The sequence below is a fragment of the Anarhichas minor genome, unplaced genomic scaffold (assembly GCF_050575085.1).
Source record: "Anarhichas minor isolate MPS153535 unplaced genomic scaffold, ASM5057508v1 ptg000025l, whole genome shotgun sequence".
Taxonomy (NCBI): domain Eukaryota; kingdom Metazoa; phylum Chordata; class Actinopteri; order Perciformes; family Anarhichadidae; genus Anarhichas; species Anarhichas minor.
In genome coordinates this window covers 70,168-96,873 of record NW_027466471.1, presented here as the reverse complement: position 1 = coordinate 96,873, position 26,706 = coordinate 70,168, and the positions used below count along the sequence as shown (strand labels likewise).

General features: G+C 40.4%; 2 protein-coding genes and 1 long non-coding RNA gene across 17 annotated transcripts in view; 1 reads left to right on the top strand and 2 right to left on the bottom strand.

The window, feature by feature from the left end:
* Positions 1 to 14,758, bottom strand: part of golga1 (golgin A1) — a 22,727-nt gene extending 7,969 nt beyond the window's left edge. The window contains exons 1-20 of one of the 4 annotated variants that reach the window (XM_076099175.1): positions 14,557 to 14,758; positions 13,521 to 13,821; positions 12,009 to 12,099; positions 9,246 to 9,320; positions 7,938 to 8,035; positions 7,828 to 7,860; positions 6,098 to 6,226; positions 5,633 to 5,802; positions 5,270 to 5,381; positions 5,062 to 5,145; positions 4,331 to 4,456; positions 3,814 to 3,909; positions 3,373 to 3,468; positions 3,063 to 3,158; positions 2,396 to 2,536; positions 2,187 to 2,261; positions 1,483 to 1,572; positions 1,223 to 1,325; positions 499 to 659; positions 194 to 352 (exon numbers count right to left, since the gene is read on the bottom strand). In XM_076099175.1, the coding sequence (XP_075955290.1) occupies positions 194 to 352; positions 499 to 659; positions 1,223 to 1,325; positions 1,483 to 1,572; positions 2,187 to 2,261; positions 2,396 to 2,536; positions 3,063 to 3,158; positions 3,373 to 3,468; positions 3,814 to 3,909; positions 4,331 to 4,456; positions 5,062 to 5,145; positions 5,270 to 5,381; positions 5,633 to 5,802; positions 6,098 to 6,226; positions 7,828 to 7,860; positions 7,938 to 8,035; positions 9,246 to 9,320; positions 12,009 to 12,099; positions 13,521 to 13,649 (2,064 nt within the window). In that variant the 5' untranslated portion in view covers positions 13,650 to 13,821; positions 14,557 to 14,758. The remainder of the gene's footprint in view (positions 1 to 193; positions 353 to 498; positions 660 to 1,222; positions 1,326 to 1,482; positions 1,573 to 2,186; positions 2,262 to 2,395; positions 2,537 to 3,062; positions 3,159 to 3,372; positions 3,469 to 3,813; positions 3,910 to 4,330; positions 4,457 to 5,061; positions 5,146 to 5,269; positions 5,382 to 5,632; positions 5,803 to 6,097; positions 6,227 to 7,827; positions 7,861 to 7,937; positions 8,036 to 9,245; positions 9,321 to 12,008; positions 12,100 to 13,520; positions 13,822 to 14,556) is intronic. The other 3 variants (XM_076099174.1, XM_076099177.1, XM_076099176.1) reach the window with 3 other exon arrangements.
* The window catches only part of LOC142957383 (uncharacterized), a 19,392-nt gene extending 344 nt beyond the window's left edge, over positions 1 to 19,048 (top strand). The window contains exons 2-9 of one of the 11 annotated variants that reach the window (XR_012956128.1): positions 254 to 343; positions 1,525 to 2,335; positions 2,432 to 3,203; positions 3,398 to 3,570; positions 3,889 to 4,001; positions 4,249 to 4,523; positions 7,956 to 8,087; positions 12,511 to 19,048. This is a non-coding gene — a long non-coding RNA (uncharacterized LOC142957383). Of the gene's footprint in view, positions 1 to 27; positions 344 to 1,524; positions 2,336 to 2,431; positions 3,204 to 3,397; positions 4,524 to 7,955; positions 8,088 to 12,510 lie in introns of all 11 variants that reach the window. The other 10 variants (XR_012956124.1, XR_012956123.1, XR_012956127.1 and 7 more) reach the window with 10 other exon arrangements.
* On the bottom strand, positions 18,769 to 26,706 carry LOC142957381 (serine/threonine-protein phosphatase 6 catalytic subunit-like). 2 transcript variants are annotated; one of them, XR_012956117.1, is made up of 8 exons: positions 26,548 to 26,706; positions 22,416 to 22,511; positions 22,231 to 22,296; positions 21,983 to 22,124; positions 21,790 to 21,869; positions 20,564 to 20,773; positions 20,169 to 20,340; positions 19,501 to 19,638 (listed from the first exon to the last, which is right to left on the bottom strand). XR_012956117.1 is itself a non-coding variant. In XM_076099178.1 (7 exons), the coding sequence occupies exons 1-7, from the start codon at positions 26,698 to 26,700 to the stop codon at positions 19,390 to 19,392; spliced, it is 996 nt and encodes a 331-aa protein (XP_075955293.1). In that variant the 5' UTR covers positions 26,701 to 26,706; the 3' UTR covers positions 18,769 to 19,389. The 2 variants fall into 2 exon arrangements, 1 of the variants encoding a protein (XP_075955293.1); XM_076099178.1 differs by lacking the exon at positions 20,169 to 20,340 and having other exon boundaries at positions 18,769 to 19,638.

The following is a 26,706-nucleotide window of genomic DNA, read 5'->3' as shown; positions in this document are numbered from 1 at the left end:
TTTTGTATTGTTTGTGCTCTTTTTCAGTTTTACAAAATTATTACATATTTTCCACCATTAAACCTTGCAAATACAACAACCTGTCTGTTCCTTGGAGGATACGGTGCTGGGAAATATATTGTCAAGCTGGCTGTATAGCTGAAAACTACGTTTTACTAAAATAACTTTTAGTGAGGACAGCATAGTAACTGACCCTGTTCTTGTCGGAGAGCTGCTGCTCGAGCTCTCTGTTGACCTTCTGAATGTGATCCAGATCATCCACCGTCACACTGCCGTTCTGATCCTCCTCACACACTTCAGGGCTGTGGAGCTGTTCTGTCAAGGTTTCCACCTCAACCTCCAGGTACGAGATCTGAGCAGCACATACAATACCACGCGGACCGTTAATTCATAGATTGCATATCACAGCATAGCCTGCAAATATAGATATTATTTATAAGCCCTATGGTCGAGCCCTACATGTAGGTATTCCTGAGGTGTGTGTGTGTGAGTGCTAACCCGCGCCTGGCAGCTATCTAGCTGCTGCGTCTGGCTGAGCAGCTCCTCCCTCAGGCTGATCAGCTGGGAGTCTTTATCCAGCTCCATCTGCTCGAGCTGGGCTCGCTGCTGCTCCACCTCCTCCTGCAGCTGCACCAGTGATGCCTGCCGACACTGCACCTCTGCAACACACACACACACACACACACACAAAAAACAGTTTGAGACACAAATAAACTACCTTATGAACAAGTTACAACATTTGTGATTATTTCAAAAATTCACAATCCAAAATATAAAATATGCAGAGTAACAGGAAACCTAATATAGCGAACTCATTGTTGTAGCAATGTTCTTTAATTGCTGTTAAGTCCACTTCCGAGAGGTTTTGCCGTTGGATTTCCTCATGCCACGCCCACTATTGTTAGATCAAAGGTATTAATAGCAGACGTGTGTACTTTCTGTTCTATTCTTTCAATCATATCATTAGAATGAAATGCATATTTACATGGAATCTGCTCACTAAGGCCTCCAACAAAAAGGAATTTTAAATAAAGGCAATATACAATTTAATACCATCGAATGTGTAAGAAATGTTCAGCTGATATTTAGTTAGACTTAAGTCCACCATTTTAAGAAACAAACAACTACTGTTACACAAAGAAGAAATACTTTAAGAACTTAAACTCATGATTACAAAATTAAACCACAGGAACTTTAGGTGTGTGTGTGTGTGTGTGTGTACCATTCTGGAGTGCTTCGACGTCTTCCCCTCTCAGTGCGAGCTTCTCAGTGACCGTGGACAGTTCCTGCTGTGAGGTCTGTAGAGATGTGGTCAGCTCTCCAACCTGACAACGAGCAAAGGCAAACACTTTTCATTCCACAGCACATGCTTCCACACTCACACACAGTGTGCAGCTGGCCCAGAGGGAGACTGGGCATCATTTGAGGAGGACCACATGTTGGCTGTTCTCTCTCAATCATAGTGAATGTTTGCCTACAGACCTGTGGTTGAAGCTCCTCCTTCTGTCGTCTGGTTTCTTCTAGAGCTTTGGCAATTTCCGTGCTCACTGTCTGCTGACTGTTCAGCTCCGCCTGAGGGAACCAAGACCAAGAGACAGGAGGACTAGACATACACTCTGCTTTCCGTTACCAAACATACCTTTATTTGAGAGACCTCAATATTTACTGGAGGTTCTGTCAATTTTGGTTAATGTTCTGTGCAAAGTATAATAGTTGGCTCTGGAATAACTGTCAGTGAAGCTGTATCACAATATGTGAAGACTACAACTGGTTCAAATATGTACGGTCAGGTATGGAAGCCCAGAAGGGCCATGTGTTATTTGACTAAAAAGGAAAATGCAATAATCCAATTTGTATTATAATTTTTACATACTCATATAGGCGTTCTACGACCGTACTAAAAACGAAAAAGCTGTTTTGTAGTTCGTAACCTGCTGTACAGTGGACATGGACAATATTCAACTGTTAAAACTAATTTGAAAATTAAAATGCAGTATAAACAGTTTCCCCTAGTTTTCCTTTTGTACAGGCATTCTTTAAGCCACATTAAAAATTAAAATGCAATTTTCTTACCACTTGAAAACAGAAACGGCATTTGACGTTTCAGGGCACATGAAGAAAGGTCAATCAAATGTGAACATGTGCATTCAAACAACTCAGAAACGGTGTGTTGTAGTTGATCTTACCCTGTTCTGTTCCAGCTCTTCTGTCCGCTGGCTGAGAGAGGAGGTTACCTCGTCCCTCTGCTGATCCAGATCAGCCTGGAACACAAGAACAAGGGGAAGCATCATCGTAGAGCTTCAACACATATATTTATATGTACAGCGACATCTCTGTGTGTAACAGCATGACCACTCCAGAGTGTTATAAATCAAACATGAGAAGCAGAAAGTACCATTCTGTCACGCAGCCTCTGTCTTTCTGTCTGTAGAGAGGTGATGCTTTCCTCCAGGCGGCTGGCCTTCTCCTGACTCTGCTGCTGTAACAAACACACCTGCTGATCCAGAGAGGCCTTCTCTGCACTCCACTCTGCTTGCTGAACAAAACACACACCAATGCAGAGTTAACCCTATGTTTACAAAGACCCACACTAACTCCATTTCAACCAGACTGAAATGAGTATGTTCATCTCAAAAAGGACATATTGTCAGGAGAGAAATATCCACATCAAGGTTTGCTTTGAATATTTTACTTCCTGGATCTGAACCACAATTCTTCAAAACCGACACCAACTGTGTTTAAGGATAAAAAACTCATCATAATGTAAACCTGTAACGAATAGATACAATAAAAACATTATGGAGTGTACTGCAACAGTGTCATTCTCGATATTACCAATAGATGACACCAAAGTAAACTGTAGTAAACTTTTGTTGAGTAATGACTTGTGTAAATTTGTAAATCAAATATGTATTTTTACACTGTACTTCTGTGCAGTAATTGATAGAGGAAAGTGCTTAAACTGCATCCATACTTCCCCTCCCCCCACATTCTATTGTTGGTGAGGCAAACTCTACTTGTGTACTTTCCCCTTTCTGTCTCTTGCCTGTGGTGGTGCTCACCAGTTTATCCACATGCTGCTGCTCCTCTATGATCTGATGCTCTGCACTCTTCAGTCTCGCACCACTCTCTAGGACGTTCTGCTCCAAATCAGCGATCTGAAACAGAAAGTATCATCAGACATCCATTTATTAGGGATTAAGGTGAGGAACCAGACGTATTAGTATGTCATACATATTAGAAGTTAGCCCAGCCAGAATGCCCCGGCCATTGCCTAATGTTTCACTGTTGTCAGCTGTCATCAGTCAACAATAAGTTAATTAGGGGCGCTTAACGATTTCAGCATCTGTTATTCTGTGTCTGATTGCTTACTTGTGTGTCTGTTCTTTCTTTGTAGGATCTGGAGGAGTCGTCTTTGTGTCGGAGAAGGGTCTGCAGCTCAGTGATGCTGCAGCTCATTCTGGATACCTAGATCAGACAAGAAACACACAGCTGACACACACACATCTCTAACCTTTGTTGAGACAGCACAATGAGTAAAGATTACAGCCGTTATCATCAACTTAAAGGGTAACTTTGGTATTGTTCAACCCTGAACCTATTTTTCCATGTTTTTGTGTCTATGTGACTAAAGGGCACAACAATTCCTCTCTGTGTGTGTGTGTGCGTGTGTGTGTGTGTGTGTGTGTAGGAGCTCCACATCCGTATACTCTTGCTCAAATAAATACGGGATCTCATCCACGTTGTTGAACTCATCTAAATATTCACGATTCACGATAGGTCTGCGTTCAGTGAGCAGACGCTGCAGTTTACCTGAGTCTCCAGAGAGCTGACAGTATCAGCGTGGTTTGTCCGAACCTCCAGCAGCTCTGCTCTGCTCTCTTCCAGACTTTGCTCCAGGCTGGACATCTGAAGAGGCAACAACTGCACTGATTAATAGGTGATTGGTTTCTACATTATTCCCTAGAACAGGGACATAATCATAATGAAATATACTTAAGGTAAGGTGAACATTACATCTATTAGTTTGAAAGCACAACATGATCAACTAAATGTATTAGAAACTTCTATAAAGAGATTTACAACTCTTTTAATAAAAAATGCGTTTAATTTATTTCATTTCATTGATAGATAATTGTTGAGAAATGGATAATTGGTCTCAAATAGCTTAAAAGACTGAATGTAGGACAGGTACTAATTTGGTATGTACATACTACTGTATACACATACATCTTATATACATTACAGAGTGGAAGGAATCTTTCAACGTCTGCCACATGAAAAAAGCTGGTAGGTTCCTGCATTGAGCCCTGCTCTAGATGTTCTTCACCTCATGGAGAAGCTCCTGTAGATGCTCATCCTGGCTCAGGTTCCCCCGGAGCCGTCTCTCCAGAGACGTCACTTTCTTCTGAAGGTCCAATAACAAGCGCTCCTTGTCCACCTCTGTTACAGCAGCCTAATGATGTCAAGAGAAGACATGACATGGGCTTCCATCTTTTTTTAAAAGCTGAATTGTTAATATTGTGAGTCCAAAAGCTAATGAGATATTTGAAATGAACTGTATTTCCTGTTTTCTCCACAAAAGAATGATGAGACTCTGAATTCCCTGCTTTGAATAATTCTCAATCTGAATTATTTGACGCTTGAGTTGTACAGAAACCTGACAAGATGTTAATTGCTTACTGAACAAACGCACACTATAATATTACAAATATCCTGTACTATGGCATATAGTACAGTAGCATAGTATAGTAGTCTATTTGTCCATGAGAATTCAAAAGTGAGAAGAAATATCATTCTCACAGCTGTTCACGATAGTCAATGCCGATCAGTTAAGAAATGCCTTGATCGGCCTACCGATACTGCTCTTTGAGATCGGATCGTCCTCTTATATTTGAACTTGAAGTCACTCAAAGTGACAGCTTAACTTGCGCTGCTTCCTGACTCTCTCAGAGACAAGTCATTCACAATGTAGTGGTTAATTCTAGGCTGTTGTCAAAAAGTATGCATCAATTGCACCATACACACAGATGGAGAGTCTCTATTGGGTTCTGTTCTGACCTTTTGTTGCTGCAGCTTCAGGGTGTCGTGCTCGGTCTGTAATTCCTGGAGGGACTTCTCTGAAGTCGACACCGTACTCTGTGACTGAAACACAAACATTTCACAAACTCACTTGACTCACAGATAGCTGCCATGAAAAGTGATTCATGAAAGAATAGGGTTGATAACTTCAGTAGAGACGTAGCAGTAGCTTGTGTTGAGGACTGACCTTCTGGAAGTCTTCAGAGACCTGCTGGATGACTGACTGCAGCTCGTGGCATCGCCCCTCCAGCTCACTGATCTTCTGGTCCGCCTCCTCTCTGAGCAGCAGCAGTTCCTCTCTGTACAGATTCAGTGACATGCACATCGTCTTCTGGTGTTCTCTCACAAAAATCATAGTTCAACAACAAATGGAAACGTGTCATTTCTAGAAAAGGGTGTGAATTGAACTTTAAAGTTAACAGGCTAATCGGCAATGTAACTGCTGGGGACAAAACAGATGTGTCTAGAAAACTACAACTATAGCACATCGGATTCAGAAACTTGACCAACAGACCAAAATAAATGTTTTGAAAAGAGCATTCCTTCTTACCGCTCTATCTCCAGCTCAGAGTTGAGGCAGCAGCTCTCCTCGTGCTGCTGCTCCAGAGTCTGGAGTTTCCCTCGAGCCTCCAACAGCCCTTGCTTTGCCGACTGAACTTCAGCCTCCTTCTGCTGGAGCTCCAGATCCCGCTGGCTCAGCTGCTCCTCCTTCTTCAGCAGCTGATGAATGGGAAAGTTAATCGAACTCAAAGAACATACCATGCACTCAGCTGCTATGAACCCAGGTGGAATCAAGTCACACCTGAACAAACTAAGTGCTTCTCAAACATTGGCCTATCCTGCCCGAGGCTCGCAGAATGCACTTACTCCAAAGCTTAGTTCTTTAAATGGCAGCAGATCCTTTCCACCTTCAATCTTCTATTTAATCACAAAATAACAAATGGATGGTCGAAAACTGCGTAACAGTTTTTAACTAATGCTGCAAATCCAACCATCCAACTCCATATGTACGCACCATATGTTTAACTTTAGCCAGCTCCTGCTGCTGAAAGCCCTCCAGTTCATCCACGTCATCCCTTTTCTGGAAGAGTGCTAAGCTTTGCTCCGTCATCTCCTCTACCCGGGCTGAGAGGGAAGCCTTCTCCTAAACAAACACAACAGTCATACCATGAACGTACACGTGCATTGGCCACGTTCAGGACATGAGCAGGCTGAGAGAAACCAAATTTAAGTGTGTTTTCACACAAAAATATGACAATGTGTCCCTTTAGCTTTGGTCACTTGTTTTACTTGGTTTAAACAGACGGAGTAGGACACAAGCAAAACACACTTAGAGAGTTTTACTCCTTTTCACCTTCTGACATGTCACGGAACGTCGCTGCAATCATATGGTGACATACGGGACGCCATGGTTGTCAGATGATCTTGCAGAAATATAGGTAATATGTCACTTTAACCTTGATCAGGAGATGGCTTTACAAACCTTTCACAATCAGTAGATTGCTGTTAAATTCATGCTAAGAATCACACACCTACTACCCCGATCTCTGAGCCGAACAGCTATCTGTCTGAAGGCAGAGAACTGCTGGATTGTTTTACAAATAGCCAGTTTACAAGCTGACTTTAAACCAACAAAAAGCAAAATCATCGACAGACGATGACTCGTGGGTTCCCAGATTAAATTTCGACCAATGCGTTCAATCTCTTTTGCTCTACGCACAGACTGTTTACCTGCATTCAACCAAAGCCTGCTCCAATGTGATCAATACTACTCTGTCTACAAACGGAAACCAGAATTGCCAAAGAGCGCAGGATCTGTTTTGATTATGAATGAGGAATCTGTTCATAGATTACTACCCTTAAATCCTGTGGCTGGTCTGCTTTGCTTTCACACCACAACCAAACTGCACAAGTTTGACTGGATCCAGATGGAGACCCTTCTTTTCTTCTTTTCAGGGCATCTCAATCTGGTGGTGTAGTCTGCACCAGACTTCCATACAGTAAGCGCAAGTTCAACTGGGCCCCATCAACAGGTTAAGTGTGAGAGCACCCTATTTGAGTCTTGCACTGTTTTCAAAAACTACCCACTAACATCTGGCTCTGGTCCCCAGTGGGAAAGGCACCATTGGGCATTAATTCCCAGGACAAATGAGTCTGCAGTAGTCACAAGTATTTATTGACTCCATGAAACCCTGGTAAATTTGCTAATTTTTGTCCCTTTTCTAGAGCGACGCTATGTGATGCGCGTTGGACAATTATCGTAATTCATTAGCATACAAAACATACAATCATATGCTCTACTCAAAGCTACCAGACTCCAATCAGACAACAAGAATTTTACCTCACTGGTCGTACTAAAACAAACTTGACAGAAACAAAACACAATTCATCACGTTAGTCCAACAATCAGCAGCTATGGTTTGAGAGCTTGAAACAGTGTCTGAGATGTAAAAATGAAAAAAACATCTTCACTGTTTACTAACCCTGTTCTCCATCACGTTCACGAGATTGAAACGCTACACACCAGAAAAGAAACAGAAAATCATACTCGTCTACTGGCAATGGGACAGGAGTGTTTCAAGTATTTTTAGCAGGTTTTCACGTGTTTAAAAAAACTGCATAAATGTGCTAATTTTGGTGGAAAAGGTTTGTTTTAGTTGTTGAAAACGGTCACATTTTAAGCTCTCCAATCTCACCATAAACAGCTTATTATTTGAAAGTCACCAATGATATTTAAAGACTTACCTTCTCCACGTCAGTCATCTTGTCCATCCATTCCTGCAGGTAAAGGACCGAAAGAAATAAGTGAACAAGCCACAAATCAGGACTGTACACTAGTGAGACGGAGCATTTACCTGATCCTTCTTTTCCAGTGCCAAAGTCATCCCCTCGGCCATTTTGGCTCTGCTGGCCTGGTGAGACTCGTTCTGGTCTTGAAGTTTCTTGATGGATGCTGAGCAGTGAAAGTGAGAAAGAAAAAAAGGGAAGATGGAAACCATACAGAGGTTTGTATGCAAGCAGAAATAATAAATAGCACAGACAGTGGCACCGTTAGTAGCTGTGAAAGGTTAAGAGTCAAATTAAGAAGTGTGTTCATCCCAAAAGCAAAGACAGGCAAAGACAAGCAATGCATGGCATCTAACAAGAACTGAAAAAACTGTTTCTCAAAGCTGCAATATCTGTGTGTGAACTGAGAAAGAAAATCCACCCTTCAGTCTACATCTTGTTGAAGCTGCAGTGTTCATTACAACTCACCATAGCTCAGTACCAGACAGAACCAACAACAAACTGAAGATTGGACTACTCTTGATACTGGAGAATACACCTTAATAATCAGTAGATTTAGCATAAACTAAGCCCTTTAAGAGACTGTTGAGCCCAAATCAGAAATACATTTTGTTTCTCTTACCTGTAGTGCCATTTATCAATCTAGATTGTTTTGGTGTGAGTTGGCTAGTTTGGGAGATATCAGCCGTAGAGATGTCTGCCTTCTCCCCAATATAATGGCACTAGATGGCACTTGGCTTGTGATGCTCAAAGCGCCCAAAAATACATGTGAAAAACTCAACAGCAATGTCTCCTTCAAGAAACCATGACCTGGTTAATCAAGATAATCCATTGACCTGGTTGTGAGCAGTTTTCTGTAGGAACTACGATCACAAATACATGATGGCAGATATATACGAGTTCCTCCACTAAGCCCAACAGACCAGAATGCAACACGGCTATAAGACATGTGGCTGCAATCATTGTCTTAATGTCCACAACCATAGCTAGGGTAGCTAGTGAGCTATATTTCTATCATACAGTCTATGTTCCTGATACGCGTACGTCCACCTGGAAGCACCAGGCCAATCAAGTCTTCAGGAGCAGTGACCACGCATTGTAGGAAATCTACCTAAAGTAGTTTGTGGGCAAATTGAGAGAAAGTGAGGACACCAACAAAGCAACAGACAATGCATACATAACTCTGAATTCAATGTGCTGAAGAACTAGCAGTGTGAGAGATTGGAGGGTGGATTTCTAGATAGAAAGGAGGAAGCATTCAGCGCTCCCAAAGCATCTTCATGGGAGGAAGTGATGATACGCCAGGTGATGGTTATTACAGCGGACAGACAGATGTGAGAAAGGAAGCTAATTGGGAGGAGAGTAAAGGTACGTACAATCCTGATGCTTTTCTAATGCAATTTCAAGCTTCTCCTGGATCTTCTGCATAATTCGCAGCTGCTCAGCGTAGTCTAGTGTTGGGAAGTAGGGTGATGGGATGGGGTATCAACAGTACACACACACACACACACACACCAACGCACAACCACACACACAAAACACAAGACAAAGGAGGAACCGTCAGATGACGGTGAAGAGAGGAGGCAGGACAGAAAGTGAACAAAAGGAAAGGGAGAAAGCAAAAGGGAAAACATGATTGAGAAATAATGGAAGGTAAAACTATTAATGATTTTCTTATCTGAGAAAACCATACTGGTTAAAAAGGCTGCATGAGAATGTGCGACCTTTAACCTTTTCTAAGGGTGAAAAGCCACATGAGACACCCAAAGGAAGGAGGGGCTATTACACTAGTAGAAGAGGAAAAAACAGGATCGTGTCCCATTGAAAATATGTCACCAGGCAAAGATTTAAACAGAAATAAATGATCATGTTCACTGTGAGACAACGTTTTATTGGAAATTGACTCATTTAAGATTAGAATCTGGATCTCTGACAAAAGACACAGTATGTTAACGAACTGAGGAGTGTGAAGTGTTTGTAGTCAGGCAAAGGTCAAATCACTGAAGATCAACTTCTTAATGACAGCAGGACTGATTCAAAGTCATTTGCTGTAGACAACAGGTCTCTCTCATAGACAAGAGGCAATCAAGTTTCACTACCAAGACCACTGTTTTATCCAATATTGTGCCTGTTATGAGTGCAATGTAGGGCTGGTGCAATACATTGGTGAATTCATAAATTACCAAAATACGACAATATGCATAACGTGCGGCGGAGCGTTTCAAGAATGGCTGTGCCCGGTGGAAACAAGGATTCTACCGGAGAACAAGCTGCAGCTAAAAAACCTCGGCGGTGATCCTTTTAAGTGTGGAGGTGTTCTAGACAGAGACCCAACAATGCAGTGCTCTGCAAACTCTACAAATAGGAAATGGCTTCTCACAGCAGTAAAACTGCTATGCATGAACATTTCCCAAAGTGACAGCAGCAGCAGCAAGACAGCACAGTTTTCTATTTTCTGTTTACTTTAATGCACATGTATGAGTGAGGAAAGGGCTTTAACTAACGTTACAGCCTGTTGTTACAGCCTGTAAACAACGCCCCCACACTCACGCAAACATACATTTGATTATCTCAACTGCATATTACTCCAGTGATGAAATAAACCATTTAAAGTTTTCATTCATTCTCCAGTTCAGGGAAAGGGTTGCTATGACATACAGTGATTCAATTAATATGTTACAGCAATCCAGTGTTTATTTGATCAGGCATCGGACAAATAGGGTGTATTATCATGTTACATCTCTTTGTTTTTAAGAGATGATGATTGAATAAAACATTGAAATATTAATCAGACATGTCTATGTTTATTTTGGGTAAATTTATTGTAATATTAAATAGGAATATCAACAATTAATGTTTACAACAATAAACAACAATCATTAGATGAATCGATAAAAAAGATAATCGTTACATTAATCGTAAAAAGATAAGCGTTACATTAAATCGACATAAAGATAAGCGTTACATTAAATCGACATAAAGATAAGCGTTACATTAATCGACATAAAGATAAGCGTTACATTAATCGACATAAAGATAAGCGTTACATTAAATCGACATAAAGATAAGCGTTACATTAATCGACATAAAGATAAGCGTTACATTAATCGACATAAAGATAAGCGTTACATTAATCGACATAAAGATAAGCGTTACATTAATCGACATAAAGATAAGCGTTACATTAATCGACATAAAGATAAGCGTTACATTAATCGACATAAAGATAAGCGTTACATTAATCGACATAAAGATAAGCGTTACATTAATCGACATAAAGATAAGCGTTACATTAATCGACATAAAGATAAGCGTTACATTAATCGACATAAAGATAAGCGTTACATTAATCGACATAAAGATAAGCGTTACATTAATCGACATAAAGATAAGCGTTACATTAAATCGACATAAAGATAAGCGTTACATTAATCGACATAAAGATAAGCGTTACATTAATCGACATAAAGATAAGCGTTACATTAATCGACATAAAGATAAGCGTTACATTAATCGACATAAAGATAAGCGTTACATTAATCGACATAAAGATAAGCGTTACATTAATCGACATAAAGATAAGCGTTACATTAATCGACATAAAGATAAGCGTTACATTAATCGACATAAAGATAAGCGTTACATTAATCGACATAAAGATAAGCGTTACATTAATCGACATAAAGATAAGCGTTAGGTGCAGCCCTAGTGCCATGTTTGTCTCGATGGGTGCTTCACGATGTGGTCAATGGTCCGGTAGTTATAAACTTAAGTGCTTTCATTTATTGTGGGAGTGACAGAGAAAAGAGGCATACAAAGTCAAATTGATAGTTTTTAGAAAATAAGGCAGATTGTGAGCTTGGAGGTCACAGCTGCCTCAAAAGGCACAGGGCTGTTAACTGATCATTTATTACATCATGTGCAGGTCAAATAAATCAGTGGATATATTTATCAATGATGCAATGGCATTTTTGATAAATGCTTCAGCCTTGGTGAATCAGAATTGGCCGTTTGATTTTAATTGTGATATTTCATCCTCCAACAGTTATGATAGGATATATTGCTAACAGGTACAAGTTACACTTGGCTCACATTTCTCTGAGAGCTACAGCTGCTTAACCTCAGTCTGACAGTCCTACCTGAGAGCTTGGCCTCCAGCTTCCGGATCTGATCATTCCTTCTGAGAAGCTGGGCGGGCAGGTCGTCTCTGGAGCTGCTGCCGTCAGATGCCTGAAAAAAAAAAAACACAAACACACACACACACACACACACACACACACACACACACACACACACACACACACACACACACACACACACACACACACACACACACACACACACACACACACACACACACACACACACACACACACACACACACACACACACACACACACACACAATTAGGTAGGACTTAACATTCATCCTGTTCGTAGTGGGGCATTTAGTGCATATATCCTTCTGAAGTTCCTCTCTCACAGTCAGAAATCATCAAGTGTGTTCAAAGCATTCCAGTGGTAACTTGTTATTTTCAGTGCAGGTAGCATTGCTCTCTTAACTATTAACTGGCTGGTTTCTGATCTAGTGACTCGTCAATCCTTTCCATTCTTACCCTAACCTCCTCATGCCTAATCCTAGCCAACCCAACCAACGAAGACAACGAGTTCTAGCCAAGCAGAGGCAGAGAGGGGCGCCTCATGACTTCACCATCCTTGAAAACAGATGGCAGCCAGTAAACCCATAAACTGTACAAAAGAAGTGGACTAGTCATTGTGACGCCACCCATTGGTTTGTGGACTGATGTTTTATAGCCTCGAGTTCAGCAATTCGGCCGTCACCATCTTGGTTTTTTTCTCAACCAGTGAACGAAAGTGACCATATCTGGACTGAGGAGGAGTGACGTAGAGACGCTGGATTCAGCTCTGGTAGTAGCAGCGACCTGTCAATCACCGTGTAGCCCCGCCCTAAAGCATCCCCTGCTTTATGGTCTGTTTGACTCTAAATGGACCATAATGTACTAAATGAACATCATGCTGTATTGAAGAAGACTTGAAACTAGAGATTGAGACCATAAACTCATGTTTACAATGTTTACTGAGGTAATAAATCAAGAGAGAAGTAGAGTCATTTTCTCATAGACTTCTATACAACCAGAGGAGTCGCCCCCTGGTGGACACTAGAGAGAATGCAGCTTTAACACATGAAGCTTTGGCTTCAGTTGTCAAAAAAACATAAGTGACATTGAAATGAATATGGAATGTGTGAAAAGGTGCGAGATGGAAATATGACTGAATATGGTGCACGTGTGACAGTGAAAATCACTAGCGGTGCCTGTAAGGTTATCCAAGTTATTTTTCGGGAACTATGTGTAGAAGCGGCTTTAGTATTCTTTGTATCAGGAACACAATGTCACATGTTAGCTGGCAGTATTGCTACTCAGTGACTTCACTAAATAATTTAGCCGGGTGCAACTGAGACGGGACTACAGCCTCAGGAGAGTGGCTCCTACCCAGACAGGAACAGATATGGATTTCCTTTATGAACCAAATGGGAATAGATAGACAACATCCTAGAAATATCACTGCAAAAACTAAAACCCGCTGAAAGCATTAGGCGAGTGATTGGCGATGGTTTCACGATGTACTTACAAAGTCATCTCCCGAGTCTGCCCCCACCGAGATGATAGATTCCCTGCTGATGGTGCGCGGTATACGAACACCACTCCGAGGTGCTGTGGCCGCCTCCTCTGCGATCTTCTTCTTCAACTTGGCAAACATGTCTGTCCTTTCAGTGTGTCTTTCTGAGTGCAATTCGCAGTTTCTGTAGACTAAGTGACTTCCCACGACGCATGGAGTTTATGGCTCCTTGTTCCGATCTTTGAAACAAAGCCGCGTCCTTATGCAGCACCACTCAAAGCAAGTTTGTACTGGTGACTCCATCCTGCTACTGCTGGACACAGAAAAGAGGCAGTTATCAAAATGCAAAGATCGATAACAGCGACTGCTGAGACCAACAAACAAGATATTTTTGCTCATAATATTCAGGTTTTTTGGCATCTTAATGAGAGACAAATGCTGAAACATTTTGGTGGTGGTTGTTCAGTCTGTCTACTCTATAGGCCACTTCTAGCAATGAATCTCTCATTTTTACTCATGGATACATGATACAGTCAGTGTAGACACGGGAGACTCAATGTTTCTCTCCAATATTTGGCTGATAAATGTATTACTTAAAGCAGCTGTCAACCTTCTGAATGTAGGTGTTAGAGAATGCTAACTGCAACAGATGAATGAGTTTAGTATATGCTTTCCATGGGGCTCGTGAAATATAATCATGGAATCAGAATGCAATTCATCAGAAATGATTGCATTGGAGAGATGTTGAGTTTGTATATTCATTTGTTTCCGTGCTGAGCTACAATGCATCCTAACTAGCTCAACCTTCTAGCATTGCTGATGTGTGGACACGTTAGGTCACAGATTGCTGCAAAGTCAAGCTATGCGTGTTGTCTCGTGTCAGTGTCCATCCCACTGGGAGATGCACTAACGCACTGACAGCCTATGCTTTGACAGATAGATAGCCAGCTAGCTCTCCTAGCCATAACAATGACAGTTAACGTTACCACCACAGGGCGATGCTAGCTGACGTTAGCTTGCTCGTTCACTGAAGTCGCCTTTCTCTTACCATATTAACTTCGATAAAGTATCAGTCCGTGGCGTTTTCAAATTCTCAATGGCTGTACGTTCGCTTTGTTTCTGTCTACACTCAGTGAATAGCTTTCGTTGTGACAGTCGATATGAACTCGCTCATAACGTTCCTGTCTCGTCTGACAAGCTAGCTGCTGCTGCTAGCAGGTGAGCTCCACGTCATCAGCCCAACACAGATGACTGAACGCGTCACGGCAGCGCCTCTGCTCATTGGGCAGATCGGGGAATGGAGCCAATAAGCGCCGCCTACATGCACGAGCAGTAATAACAGTTTCAGACATGCAGATGCAAGGACACAATCTACAACACATCATTTTTGAGCTGCTTATTTTTTTATCAGATATCAACTGCCTGAGAAATACTCCATGCTGGAGCTGTCCCTCCCTAAAGTAACTGTATTTGGAGTGTCAGTGTGGCAGACTCTGTTTTACTCTTTTTACTGAAAGAAGAAGCAATTTCTGCATTCCCTGTTGAAACTGTGTCACTCTCTTATGCCTATGGAGATTATTCCCTAATTTGGTTCATATTTCTGTCACCGTTTTCTAACAATTGTAATGTTTGAACTGCCATGTGATCAAACTGCTCAAACTCAAGTTTATACTAAAATGCTTTGATGTAGGCTTATTGCTAAGTCTTAGGAGAACAGTATATGCTGATGATGAATTAGACCTAAAAGCTGAGGGGAATGGTACATTCTACCTGAAAGCTGTGAATATTCTACTACACTCCACAGTGAGATACAAATGCACAGTGAGAAAGAAGTTAGGTCATTTTGAGATTAAATTACAAAAAAAGCATGACAAAAGTAAAAGAATGTGATATATAACTCATAGGGTATAAAAATGCTCTCTGCCTCCATGCCTGCAGTAGACTCCTGCAGTAGAAAATAATGAATATCCAGTGGGGGTATAACAGACTGCCTGTCTGACAGGAAGCAGCACGTCAAGCTGGGAAAACACGTCTCAGCCTCCCGGACCATCAGCACCGGTTCCCCCCAAGGCTGCGTTCTTTCCCCTCTGCTCTTCTCCCTGTACACCAACAGCTGCCCCTCCAGTCACCAGTCCGTCAAGCTCCTGCAGTTTGCAAATGACACCACCCTCATTGGACTCATCTCTGGTGGGGATGAGTCCGCCTACAGGTGAGAGACTGACCATCTGGTGACCTGGTGCGGTCTGAACAACTTGGAGCTCAACGCTCTAAAGACAGTGGAGATGGTTGTGTATTTCAGGAAGAACGTAGCCCCACCTCTCCCCTATCACCCTGTGTGACTCCCCCGTCGACGCTGTGGAGTCCTTCCTCTTCCTGGGCTCCATCATAACCCAGGACCTCAAGTGGGAGCTGAACATCAGCTCCATCACCAAGAAGGCTCAGCAGAGGATGTACTTCCTGAGGCAGCTGAAGAAATTCAACCTGCCAAAGACAATGATGGTGCACTTCTACACAGCCATCATTGAGTCCATCCTCTGCTCCTCCATCACAGTCTGGTACGCTGCAGCCACAGCCAAGGACAAGGGCAGACTGCAGCGCATCATCCGCTCTGCTGAGAGGGTGATTGGCTGCAATCTGCCGTCCCTCCAGGACCTGTTCGCTTCAAGGTCCCTGAAGCGAGCAAGAGAGATTGTAGCCGACCCCTCTCACCCTGGACACAAACTGTTCATGCTCCGTCCATCTGTCAGGAGGCTGAGGTCCATCAGGACCAAGACCTCACGACACATGAACAGGTTCTTCCCTTCTGCAGTCATGCTCATCAACAAAGCCCGGGACCCCCACTGACTCTGTCATCCCCAGGACACTTTCCTACTGGTCACTCCCCTGCACATCCCCTCTATGTTTCTTAGTTAAATACACTCGACACTTTACATTACACTTACATCTCACTTGTTTATAATCCTGTTATCTGTTCGTTTGTGCACTTTATTATATATTTCACTTTATTTTATATTTTACTGTAAATTTTAACATGTTTCTACTTTTGGCCCTGTGTTGATGATTGTTGTTGATTGTTTAATGTGATGCACCACCCGTCATGTCAAATTCCTTGTATGTGCAACATACCTTGATACCTTGGCAAAAATGTATTTAGTTGTCACAACGATTTTAAATAACAACGAATAATAACATTTAAATTGGTTTGATTTTAACAAATGCTCCCTGATTTTGACTAAAATTACAAGTCTGGCAGTGATAACAGATAATAAATTGTGCTGGAAATCACATATAAATTAAAAATAAGCAAACATTTTCAAGGTCAATTAAGGCTTTTCTAACCCAGCTTCCTTTAATAGCTTAGCTCATTCTGCTCGTGTGTTACTGTGTGGAAGTCTGAGGAGATACAAAACAAATACAGTATTTATACTTCAAAAGAGCCATGAACCAACAAATTCCCTGTTTAAAGAATCTAATTTAGAGTTTCGGTCAACCTCAAAATGGCTTACATCGTGTATAGTTAAAAAAAAAATTGTAATTACCTGAAAGAATCCAGACGGTGTTTGAAAGGAAAGTCAATATGATTTGAGAGGAATTTGCCTGTTTAAAAGAAATCGTGAGTACCAATGTAAAAATCATTGTAATTCAGTTAATTTGTGAATTTATGGAAAAGCTGTGGTGAGGAATTGAAAACATGCAGTGCACTCAATAAGTTAAAAAAAATTTGAAAATAATGAATTGAGAATAGTAAAGAGTCAGAAGGTGTTGAAAACAAGCTATTGAACGTTTGAATTAGTACTGGGGTTTAAAGTCATGTCAAGACGATGGGGCCTCCAGGAGAATAAAGAGGTAGCACATACAGAGACATAAATGGAAAAAGGAAAATAACAGTTGCATTCCAGAAAAAGCCTGAACTAAAGATTGTGATTTTCGATGGACGATATCAAGCTCAACCTCATGGAGAGCTGGAAGAGTTTTAGTGGATATTTGATCACAACTGCAAAAAATGACTTTTAAATTGAACAAAGTCCATTTGGGGCTTCTACATTCAACGTCCACACATGTCCAAACAAAAAGACATATTTGGAATACAGAGTATAGCTGCTTGAAAAGGTATGATATCATTTATCATTATTTTATAAATCTTTGAAATGGAATAATTCACTTTCTCCACGAGGCTTTAGGAAATTAAATTAGAGTAAATTTATGGAGAAGTGTAAAATGCATATTTCCCTAAAACGCCATTCTTTCATTTAAATTTAACTTTTGAATCTCAAATGAAAAACCCCCGATGATCTATTTTGTTCTCTATAAATATATTGTAAAAGGCTGAAAAGACGGATCATTCTGTAAAAGTAAATACAGATGACTGTGTGAACTGCTGCCTCATTGACTGCAGACCAAAATACATTTCAATGATGTGTCAGCTGCACCGGTCCTTCAATGCTCGGAGAAGCAATCTTCCTGTTTTGTTTTATCATAACCATTGTAACAGAGTATGTGTGTATCTGTGCTCTAATGGAATAACGTTGTGCTTCATCTTTGCCCCATGTTACAGTAAAGGTGGCCCCTAAACAACCTTCTGGTTAGCCTGAAGACCCCCGTGTTAGAAAAGCCCCTCTTTCTAACAACACGTTCAAGCTAGTTACTTTCATCAAGGTACTGCTGTTGCTCAACAGGTGCTCCACATGTATGGTCAACTTTAATGCAATTATGAGTTATATGCCTCTGTAGGTGCCAGATGTTTTCCGGTTGTCTGTCGTCCGTATTATTAACCAGTACCTCAGGAATCTGGAGGGAGGTTCCTCAAATATGGCACAAATGTCCACTTGGACTCAAGGATGAAGTGATTAAAGTTGTGTGGGTAAAGGTCCCTGTGAACTCAAGAAAAACGTTTTGGGGCCATAACTCAAGAATTGATTTGCTAATTGTGACAATTTCACACAAATGTCTAAAAGGATAAAATGATGAAGCGATGACATTTTGGACAGACTGCAACTTGACTGTTTGACGGAGGCATACAACCGCATGGTGGTCATTTTAGTGAGCTGCAAACGTCTTAGTCTAATTGTACACATGAGCAGGATGGATGAAGATATCAAATCACATTTGAACATAGCCCTCAGAGTACAGTAGAGACATGATCTCATAACAATGCCATAAAACTCCAAAAGGGCTGGCATTTGAAGATAATGTTATTTACTACCAATATAAGTTATTGATTATGATGAAGCACGGTGTTGTTTTTGCTCTGTTACCCAGATAACTTTTCACAATTTCCTTTATTTAAAAACAGGATGGTGACACAAAGAATAAGGATCATAAAATAACTGATACCAAATCTGAAATTCACAGAGAACATTTTAGGTTCCACAGGTTTAACAATACAGAAGTCAAATGTTACACATCAAGTCTCAGGTTTACATGTTTATTTATAAGATCACATGATAACACTAAGTGTATAAGTCCACTGAAACTTGTCAGAATAGATGCAATTGTTTGCTCTTGCTCAGAGCTTTAATGCATAACCATAACAAAATAAAGTACAACACTGCACCTGCAACTTGCTCTCTAGTAAAGAAAAATCCAGATTTATAAATATGAACATTTCTGTGTTATTTTACTCCTTTCTCTGAAACATTTGACCAACGCAGTGATCCTGCTGAGCTATAACTCCAATATCTCAGTGTCATTTAAGCTGCAGAATAACGTCATTAAATGCCTACGTGAGACTAAGGGTTGATAGTTGGCACCAAGAAACGCACTGTAAATACTTCTAACTGTACAATACGAAATTCATATGGGAGCACAAGTGCTGATGCCACTGTCCCAGGCTGCATGTGTGCACTGAACAAATGGCTGCGTTCTTTTGGTTGTAACGTGCTTACAGGAAATAAGGTGTTGTTGTTCGCGGCGGAATGACCCTCTCAGAGTCGGGCACTGCTCTGAAGAGCTTCGGCTCTCTCGTGTTAGCGTCTTTGAAGACCATTATGGAGGCGATGTTGCCGCAGCGATAGCAGTAGTTAGGCGCCGACCACACTGTGACCAGCTTCTCGTCGAACATGAACTTGTAGCCTTCGTGGACAAGTTGATGCGCCCTGCAGATCAGCTTCAGGTTGTTGATGTGAACAAACTACAGGGTTTTAGGAAGATAGAGAGAAACAAAAGACGGGGAGAAAGAGAAACACTGAAAAACACAGCCAGTGAGAATACTCATCATCCCCTTGTTTACTTTGGTGACCCCAAATGACAGTGAGAGGCAATTGACCCTTCACTAAATCCCAATCTGGAACACAGACCGGCCAATCACAGCGTAGCATTGGCCAGCTCTGACCAGGGTCCCACATCTATGCAGCTCTGCTCCACAGACTCATCCATGCTTTCACATCTTCATCAGGCTGGTTTAGTGGATGTGGAGCTAGTCCTGGTTAAATGTTGTGTGATAGCAATGCTTGTTACTCTGAGAGGTTGGAAGGAGATATATCCGATTGTAAAACATAACATTTCTGTGGTTGTAAAACTGAATGAAGACGTACTCGGCTTTACAGGAACAGTGTCTTTTCACTTGTGGCCAGGTGATGTGGTGGTTGAATTGTTACACTGTGATGTGGAGCTTTAGATTCTATCTGTGTCTTTTCAACCTGTTTGACATCCTGGATATACCTGAGCACAGAATGAAGTCTCCCTCTGTGTGTGTTGTTATCAGAGCTCCTCTCTTTGTTCACATAGCCAGCCGGCAACATGCACGATAGTGGTTAGCTCACGGCCGCTGCTCTGCACTGCTCTCGTACAGCTGACAGTGCTGTCCCAGCCGACAGTATAACAGGTAAATTATCTAGAGAGTGCAAAAGCATTTTTCGTACCAGGCTGAAAACATGTTTATCTCTGCTGTAAATTTGGGTATTTCAACATGGGGGTCTGGAGAGATTGACTTCTTTTGGAGCCAGCTTCAAGGTTGATATTTTAGGTGAAGCAGTTTATGGCACTGCAGCGTTGCACCAGAGGTTGGTTCTTGGTGAAGGCACTAGATATATAAAGGTAAAGTAAAAGCAACCTACCTCGTTTGTGACCTTTGCACCAAAGAGCCAGCCAGCTCCTCTGGGGCTGATGGCCCAAGTGTCCACGTCTTCAGGGTCTGACCACACCAGATCACAGAACGCTCCTTTGTGGGGGATCTCCTGGTTCCGCTCAATGGTTCGAATTTGATCTAGAGTTTTTATGTCTGGGGAGAGGCCTCCGTGGACACACAGTATCTGCTCGTCCATCAGCTGACAACACAGAACAGGAGAATCAGGGCATCACATATAAACTATTAATCTGTTTGGCCAATGGTTACAGACCGTACAAACCATGTACAATAGAAACATTGGATTGTGTACATCACAACAGTAACTAAGGGGTGTGGGACTTTCAAGTTTGAAATGACAAGCGTGGCTTTCTATGGAAAAGAAGTCTGTTGTCTGCTGCAAAACACTGAAAGGTTTGAAATGACCAACGATGAGGTCAGAGATATGGACCAATATAACAGATAAAACGGTCAGTCTAATGATGAGCTGTTACATGAGGTGTTGTTAAACCTACAGATGATAGAATACCAACAAATAGCAAACCGGGATCAGTGGTCACTACATACTTCAGCGGAAGAGTTAGGAGGTTAATTATGTGAGAAAGGTGAATGTCATGTTTGTGACGACTCATCTTTTGAGTGTATACAGCATACAATGTGGCACGGTTGAGGAATGATTCTGAAAGATGTGGCGGTGGCATTAATGGAGTGAAATGTGAAGGTTGAGGATAACGATGGATGAATACTCACAACAGGCAAAATGAAGTAGAGATCTACTTGTCATGTGCAAATAAAAAATGGTCCAACTCAAGAAACGTTGTGGTAGAATGTCCCAATTTTGCTATCTTTGCCATTTTCCATAAAATCCTAAGAGCTTAAAAATGGAGCCCAAGTCAGGTCTGTCCTTCATTAGCGATGCTTGACAGATTCATGTACATAAGCAGCGCCACAATATTAGCGATTTCTAAACAATGTGGAAATGACGGCCAAGCATCAGGTAGAGACTGTTCATCCCCTTTACCTAAAGCAGCTCAGACAGCAGCATCGCACTCTGCAATGAAGCTTTTAAACCAGGGAAAGAAATAGCATTTCATATGCATCATGACATCACAATTACCAAAAGCTGCTCTCTACTCAGCAATAACTCAATATGAGCCTCATTCCAGGCTTTTAAAGAAGAAATGTGAGAACAAAGCCCAGTAACACTGCAATACTTACAGCTGCTACTGTCAACATATCAAACACTTTGGTACAATAACGCCAGGCATTTGCATTCCCATACTTTGTCTGGCACTCATCTGTAAGACAAAGAAGGGCTCACTTATTTCAAACAGAAGGGTGTGATTATAGTGCAGGGAGTGAGGTCAGTGACAGTGCAGTCATCATCTGACTGCTATGAATCAAATCTCACCATAAAAGCCATAAACTTGAGTGATCTGTCGGCTTTCGTGGTTTCCACGAAGAAGAGTGATGCGGTCGGGCCATTTGGCTTTCAGCACCAGCAGGTAGGTGAACGTCTCCAGACTGTAATATCCTCGGTCAACAAAGTCCCCCTGCAGATGACGGAGGCTTATGAACAACACTCTGACAAAACATCACTTGAACACAATGAATTGGGACAGATGCCTATCGAGTGCAAACTGCTTTCAATGTACCAACCATAAATATGTAATTTGTGTCCGGAACCTGGCCGCCAGTTCGGAAGAGTTCACAAAGATCATAAAACTGAGGCACAGAGAGATAGAGATTGAGTGTAAGGCATTACATTGTATATATACACACAACACACCAATGTCTCACATGCTATGTAAAGTGTATGTAAACTCATTCTCTTTCTCTTATACCTGTCCATGTATGTCCCCACACACTGTTACAGGAGTGGAAACAGGCTGGACGTTGGATTCCTCCAGCAGAAGGTCACACACATAGTCACATAACCTCTGTAGAGACGAAAGACAAAACACAGTGAGTCAGTCATCGTTCACATCGTTCAGTGTTATTAAATGAGACGACTTTCAGGGAAATCTTCTTCTTGTCGGGGAAAAGCTTCTGAGACATTGTTTACAATTGCCAAGACCCAAAAAGTGATACTTGAGGAACAATTATTGAAACCACCAACTCATGTAGCATTGAACCGTTAACTTATTTGGCCAGATTGACTGCATTTGATAGTAGGTAATATTATAACAATACAGTCAATATTAGAGTACATGTGGCACTATGTGATGAGTGAGTTACAAAGATCAATGTAGGTGTACTCACAGTCCAGTCACTTTGAAGTGTTCAGTCAGTGAGACTCAGGGTCAACTCTAACACTAAGAATTAGGATGACTTGAACAAAGCTTGTCTAAATATCTCCAATTGCTTTTGGTCTCCTAAAGTTGCAGGGTTAGGGTTTTTGGCAATTGCCAAGACACAAAGGTTGGCACTTGTTGCACAGTTATTAAAAGCTCTTACTCCTGAAGCCTAACAATTCTAAAACACGCTTTTCTCAACCATCAATCTCCTGCACCCACAATGCACCTGTGAAAACAATTGTAATCCATTAACATCACTTAGAAATCAGAGCTTGAACCGTACAGACTATGGCTTAAACACTGTAAACAGGATTCAGGTTTCTCTTTGGTGCGCACAACAACGGAGGCCAATCTTGGAGAGAGAGTTAGAAGACTGTAATTACAATATACTGTGTACAAAACAGTACTATGTTCATGTCATCTTCAGTTAAAGTCTTTGTGTACAATTCTGTTATGAGTTCATCAGAATAAACACACTATATTCGTGTTCATTGTCTAGATTTACATCATGCAAAAGAGTCATTCGTGAGCTCATTAATCACAATCCAGCTACTAACAGTAAACATGGTGCCACATTTACTCTAATATTGACTGTATTGTTATAATATTACCTACCATCACACGCTAACACAAACTCTAATATTGACTGTATTGTTATAATATTACCTACTATCACATGCTAACACATACTCTAATATTGACTGTATTGTTATAATATTACCTACCATCACACGCTAACACAAACTCTAATATTGACTGTATTGTTATAATATTACCTACTATCACATGCTAACACATACTCTAATATTGACTGTATTGTTATAATATTACCTACTATGACATGCTAACACAAACTCTAATATTGACTGTATTGTTATAATATTACCTACCATCACACGCTAACACAAACTCTAATATTGACTGTATTGTTATAATATTACCTACCATCACACGCTAACACAAACTCTAATATTGACTGTATTGTTATAATATTACCTACTATCACATGCTAACACATACTCTAATATTGACTGTATTGTTATAATATTACCTACTATGACATGCTAACACAAACTCTAATATTGACTGTATTGTTATATTACCTACTATCACACGCTAACACAAACTCTAATATTGACTGTATTGTTATAATATTACCTACCATCACATGCTAACACATACTCTAATATTGACTGTATTGTTATAATATTACCTACCATCACACGCTAACACAAACTCTAATATTGACTGTATTGTTATAATATTACCTACTATCACACGCTAACACAAACTCTAATATTGACTGTATTGTTATAATATTACCTACCATCACACGCCAACACAAACTCTAATATTGACTGTATTGTTATATTACCTACTATCACACGCTAACACAAACTCTAATATTGACTGTATTGTTATAATATTACCTACTATGACATGCTAACACAAACTCTAATATTGACTGTATTGTTATAATATTACCTACCATCACACGCTAACACAAACTCTAATATTGACTGTATTGTTATAATATTACCTACCATCACACGCTAACACAAACTCTAATATTGACTGTATTGTTATAATATTACCTACTATCACATGCTAACACATACTCTAATATTGACTGTATTGTTATAATATTACCTACTATGACATGCTAACACAAACTCTAATATTGACTGTATTGTTATATTACCTACTATCACACGCTAACACAAACTCTAATATTGACTGTATTGTTATAATATTACCTACCATCACACGCTAACACAAACTCTAATATTGACTGTATTGTTATAATATTACCTACTATCACATGCTAACACATACTCTAATATTGACTGTATTGTTATAATATTACCTACTATGACATGCTAACACAAACTCTAATATTGACTGTATTGTTATAATATTACCTACCATCACACGCTAACACAAACTCTAATATTGACTGTATTGTTATAATATTACCTACCATCACACGCTAACACAAACTCTAATATTGACTGTATTGTTATAATATTACCTACTATCACATGCTAACACATACTCTAATATTGACTGTATTGTTATAATATTACCTACTATGACATGCTAACACAAACTCTAATATTGACTGTATTGTTATATTACCTACTATCACACGCTAACACAAACTCTAATATTGACTGTATTGTTATAATATTACCTACCATCACACGCTAACACAAACTCTAATATTGACTGTATTGTTATAATATTACCTACTATCACACGCTAACACAAACTCTAATATTGACTGTATTGTTATAATATTACCTACCATCACACGCCAACACAAACTCTAATATTGACTGTATTGTTATATTACCTACTATCACACGCTAACACAAACTCTAATATTGACTGTATTGTTATAATATTACCTACCATCACATGCTAACACAAACTCTAATATTGACTGTATTGTTATAATATTACCTACCATCACATGCTAACACAAACTCTAATATTGACTGTATTGTTATAATATTACCTACCATCACACGCTAACACAAACTCTAATATTGACTGTATTGTTATATTACCTACTATCACACGCTAACACAAACTCTAATATTGACTGTATTGTTATAATATTACCTACCATCACACGCTAACACAAACTCTAATATTGACTGTATTGTTATATTACCTACTATCACACGCTAACACAAACTCTAATATTGACTGTATTGTTATAATATTACCTACCATCACACGCTAACACAAACTCTAATATTGACTGTATTGTTATATTACCTACCATCACATGCTAACACATACTCTAATATTGACTGTATTGTTATAATATTACCTACCATCACATGCTAACACATACTCTAATATTGACTGTATTGTTATAATATTACCTACCATCACACGCTAACACAAACTCTAATATTGACTGTATTGTTATAATATTACCTACCATCACACGCTAACACAAACTCTAATATTGACTGTATTGTTATAATATTACCTACCATCACACGCTAACACAAACTCTAATATTGACTGTATTGTTATAATATTACCTACTATCACATGCTAACACAAACTCTAGTCAGAATCTGGCCAAGACAAGTTAACGGTTCTATGCATACTAACAAGAATATTCACATCTATATTGAGGAGTTTTCAGCAATAAGGGGTTTATATCATGGCGTAAAAGAGAAACACATTATTCTCTATACTTCCTGAGCTACTTATTTTTCTGTCATTAAATAGGACTTTGTTACTTAACGCCAGCTTTATAGTGACTGTCTCAGTCTGTGAGTGAAGAGAGAACTCTGTGGATAGTGGTAACTGCACCACACTGACAACAGAATGTCATCCACCGTCACGACACTCAGCATCATCAGCTCACTGAGCTATGGCTACATGCGTACTCATTTAACGTCAGCTGGTAATGGCACACCACGTTAGCTCACTAGCACTTCTGCTTCGTAAGCATTTCATACTGTAGTTGGACTCGTATTTATTATTGTTATTGCTAAACTGAACAAATCGTTTGAGCGGGTTTCACTTCCTGGCCAAGAGATGTAGTCAGCAGGCTAACGTCACTAGCTAGCTAACGTTACTAGCTAGCTAACAGTTAATTACGCTGTTACAACATACCGAAGCAAACACATTTAAATAAAGTCACGTTTACCTTGAGGTCATTTTCTGGGAGATATTTACACTGTTTTGCAATCTCTGCATATTTATCCAAATCCAGAGGCGCCATGGTGCCTAGTGAGTCGTCACGCGCAACTTCCTGCAACAACTGAGCGAGTGTCACACTACTGCCATCTATCGTCTGCATTAACGA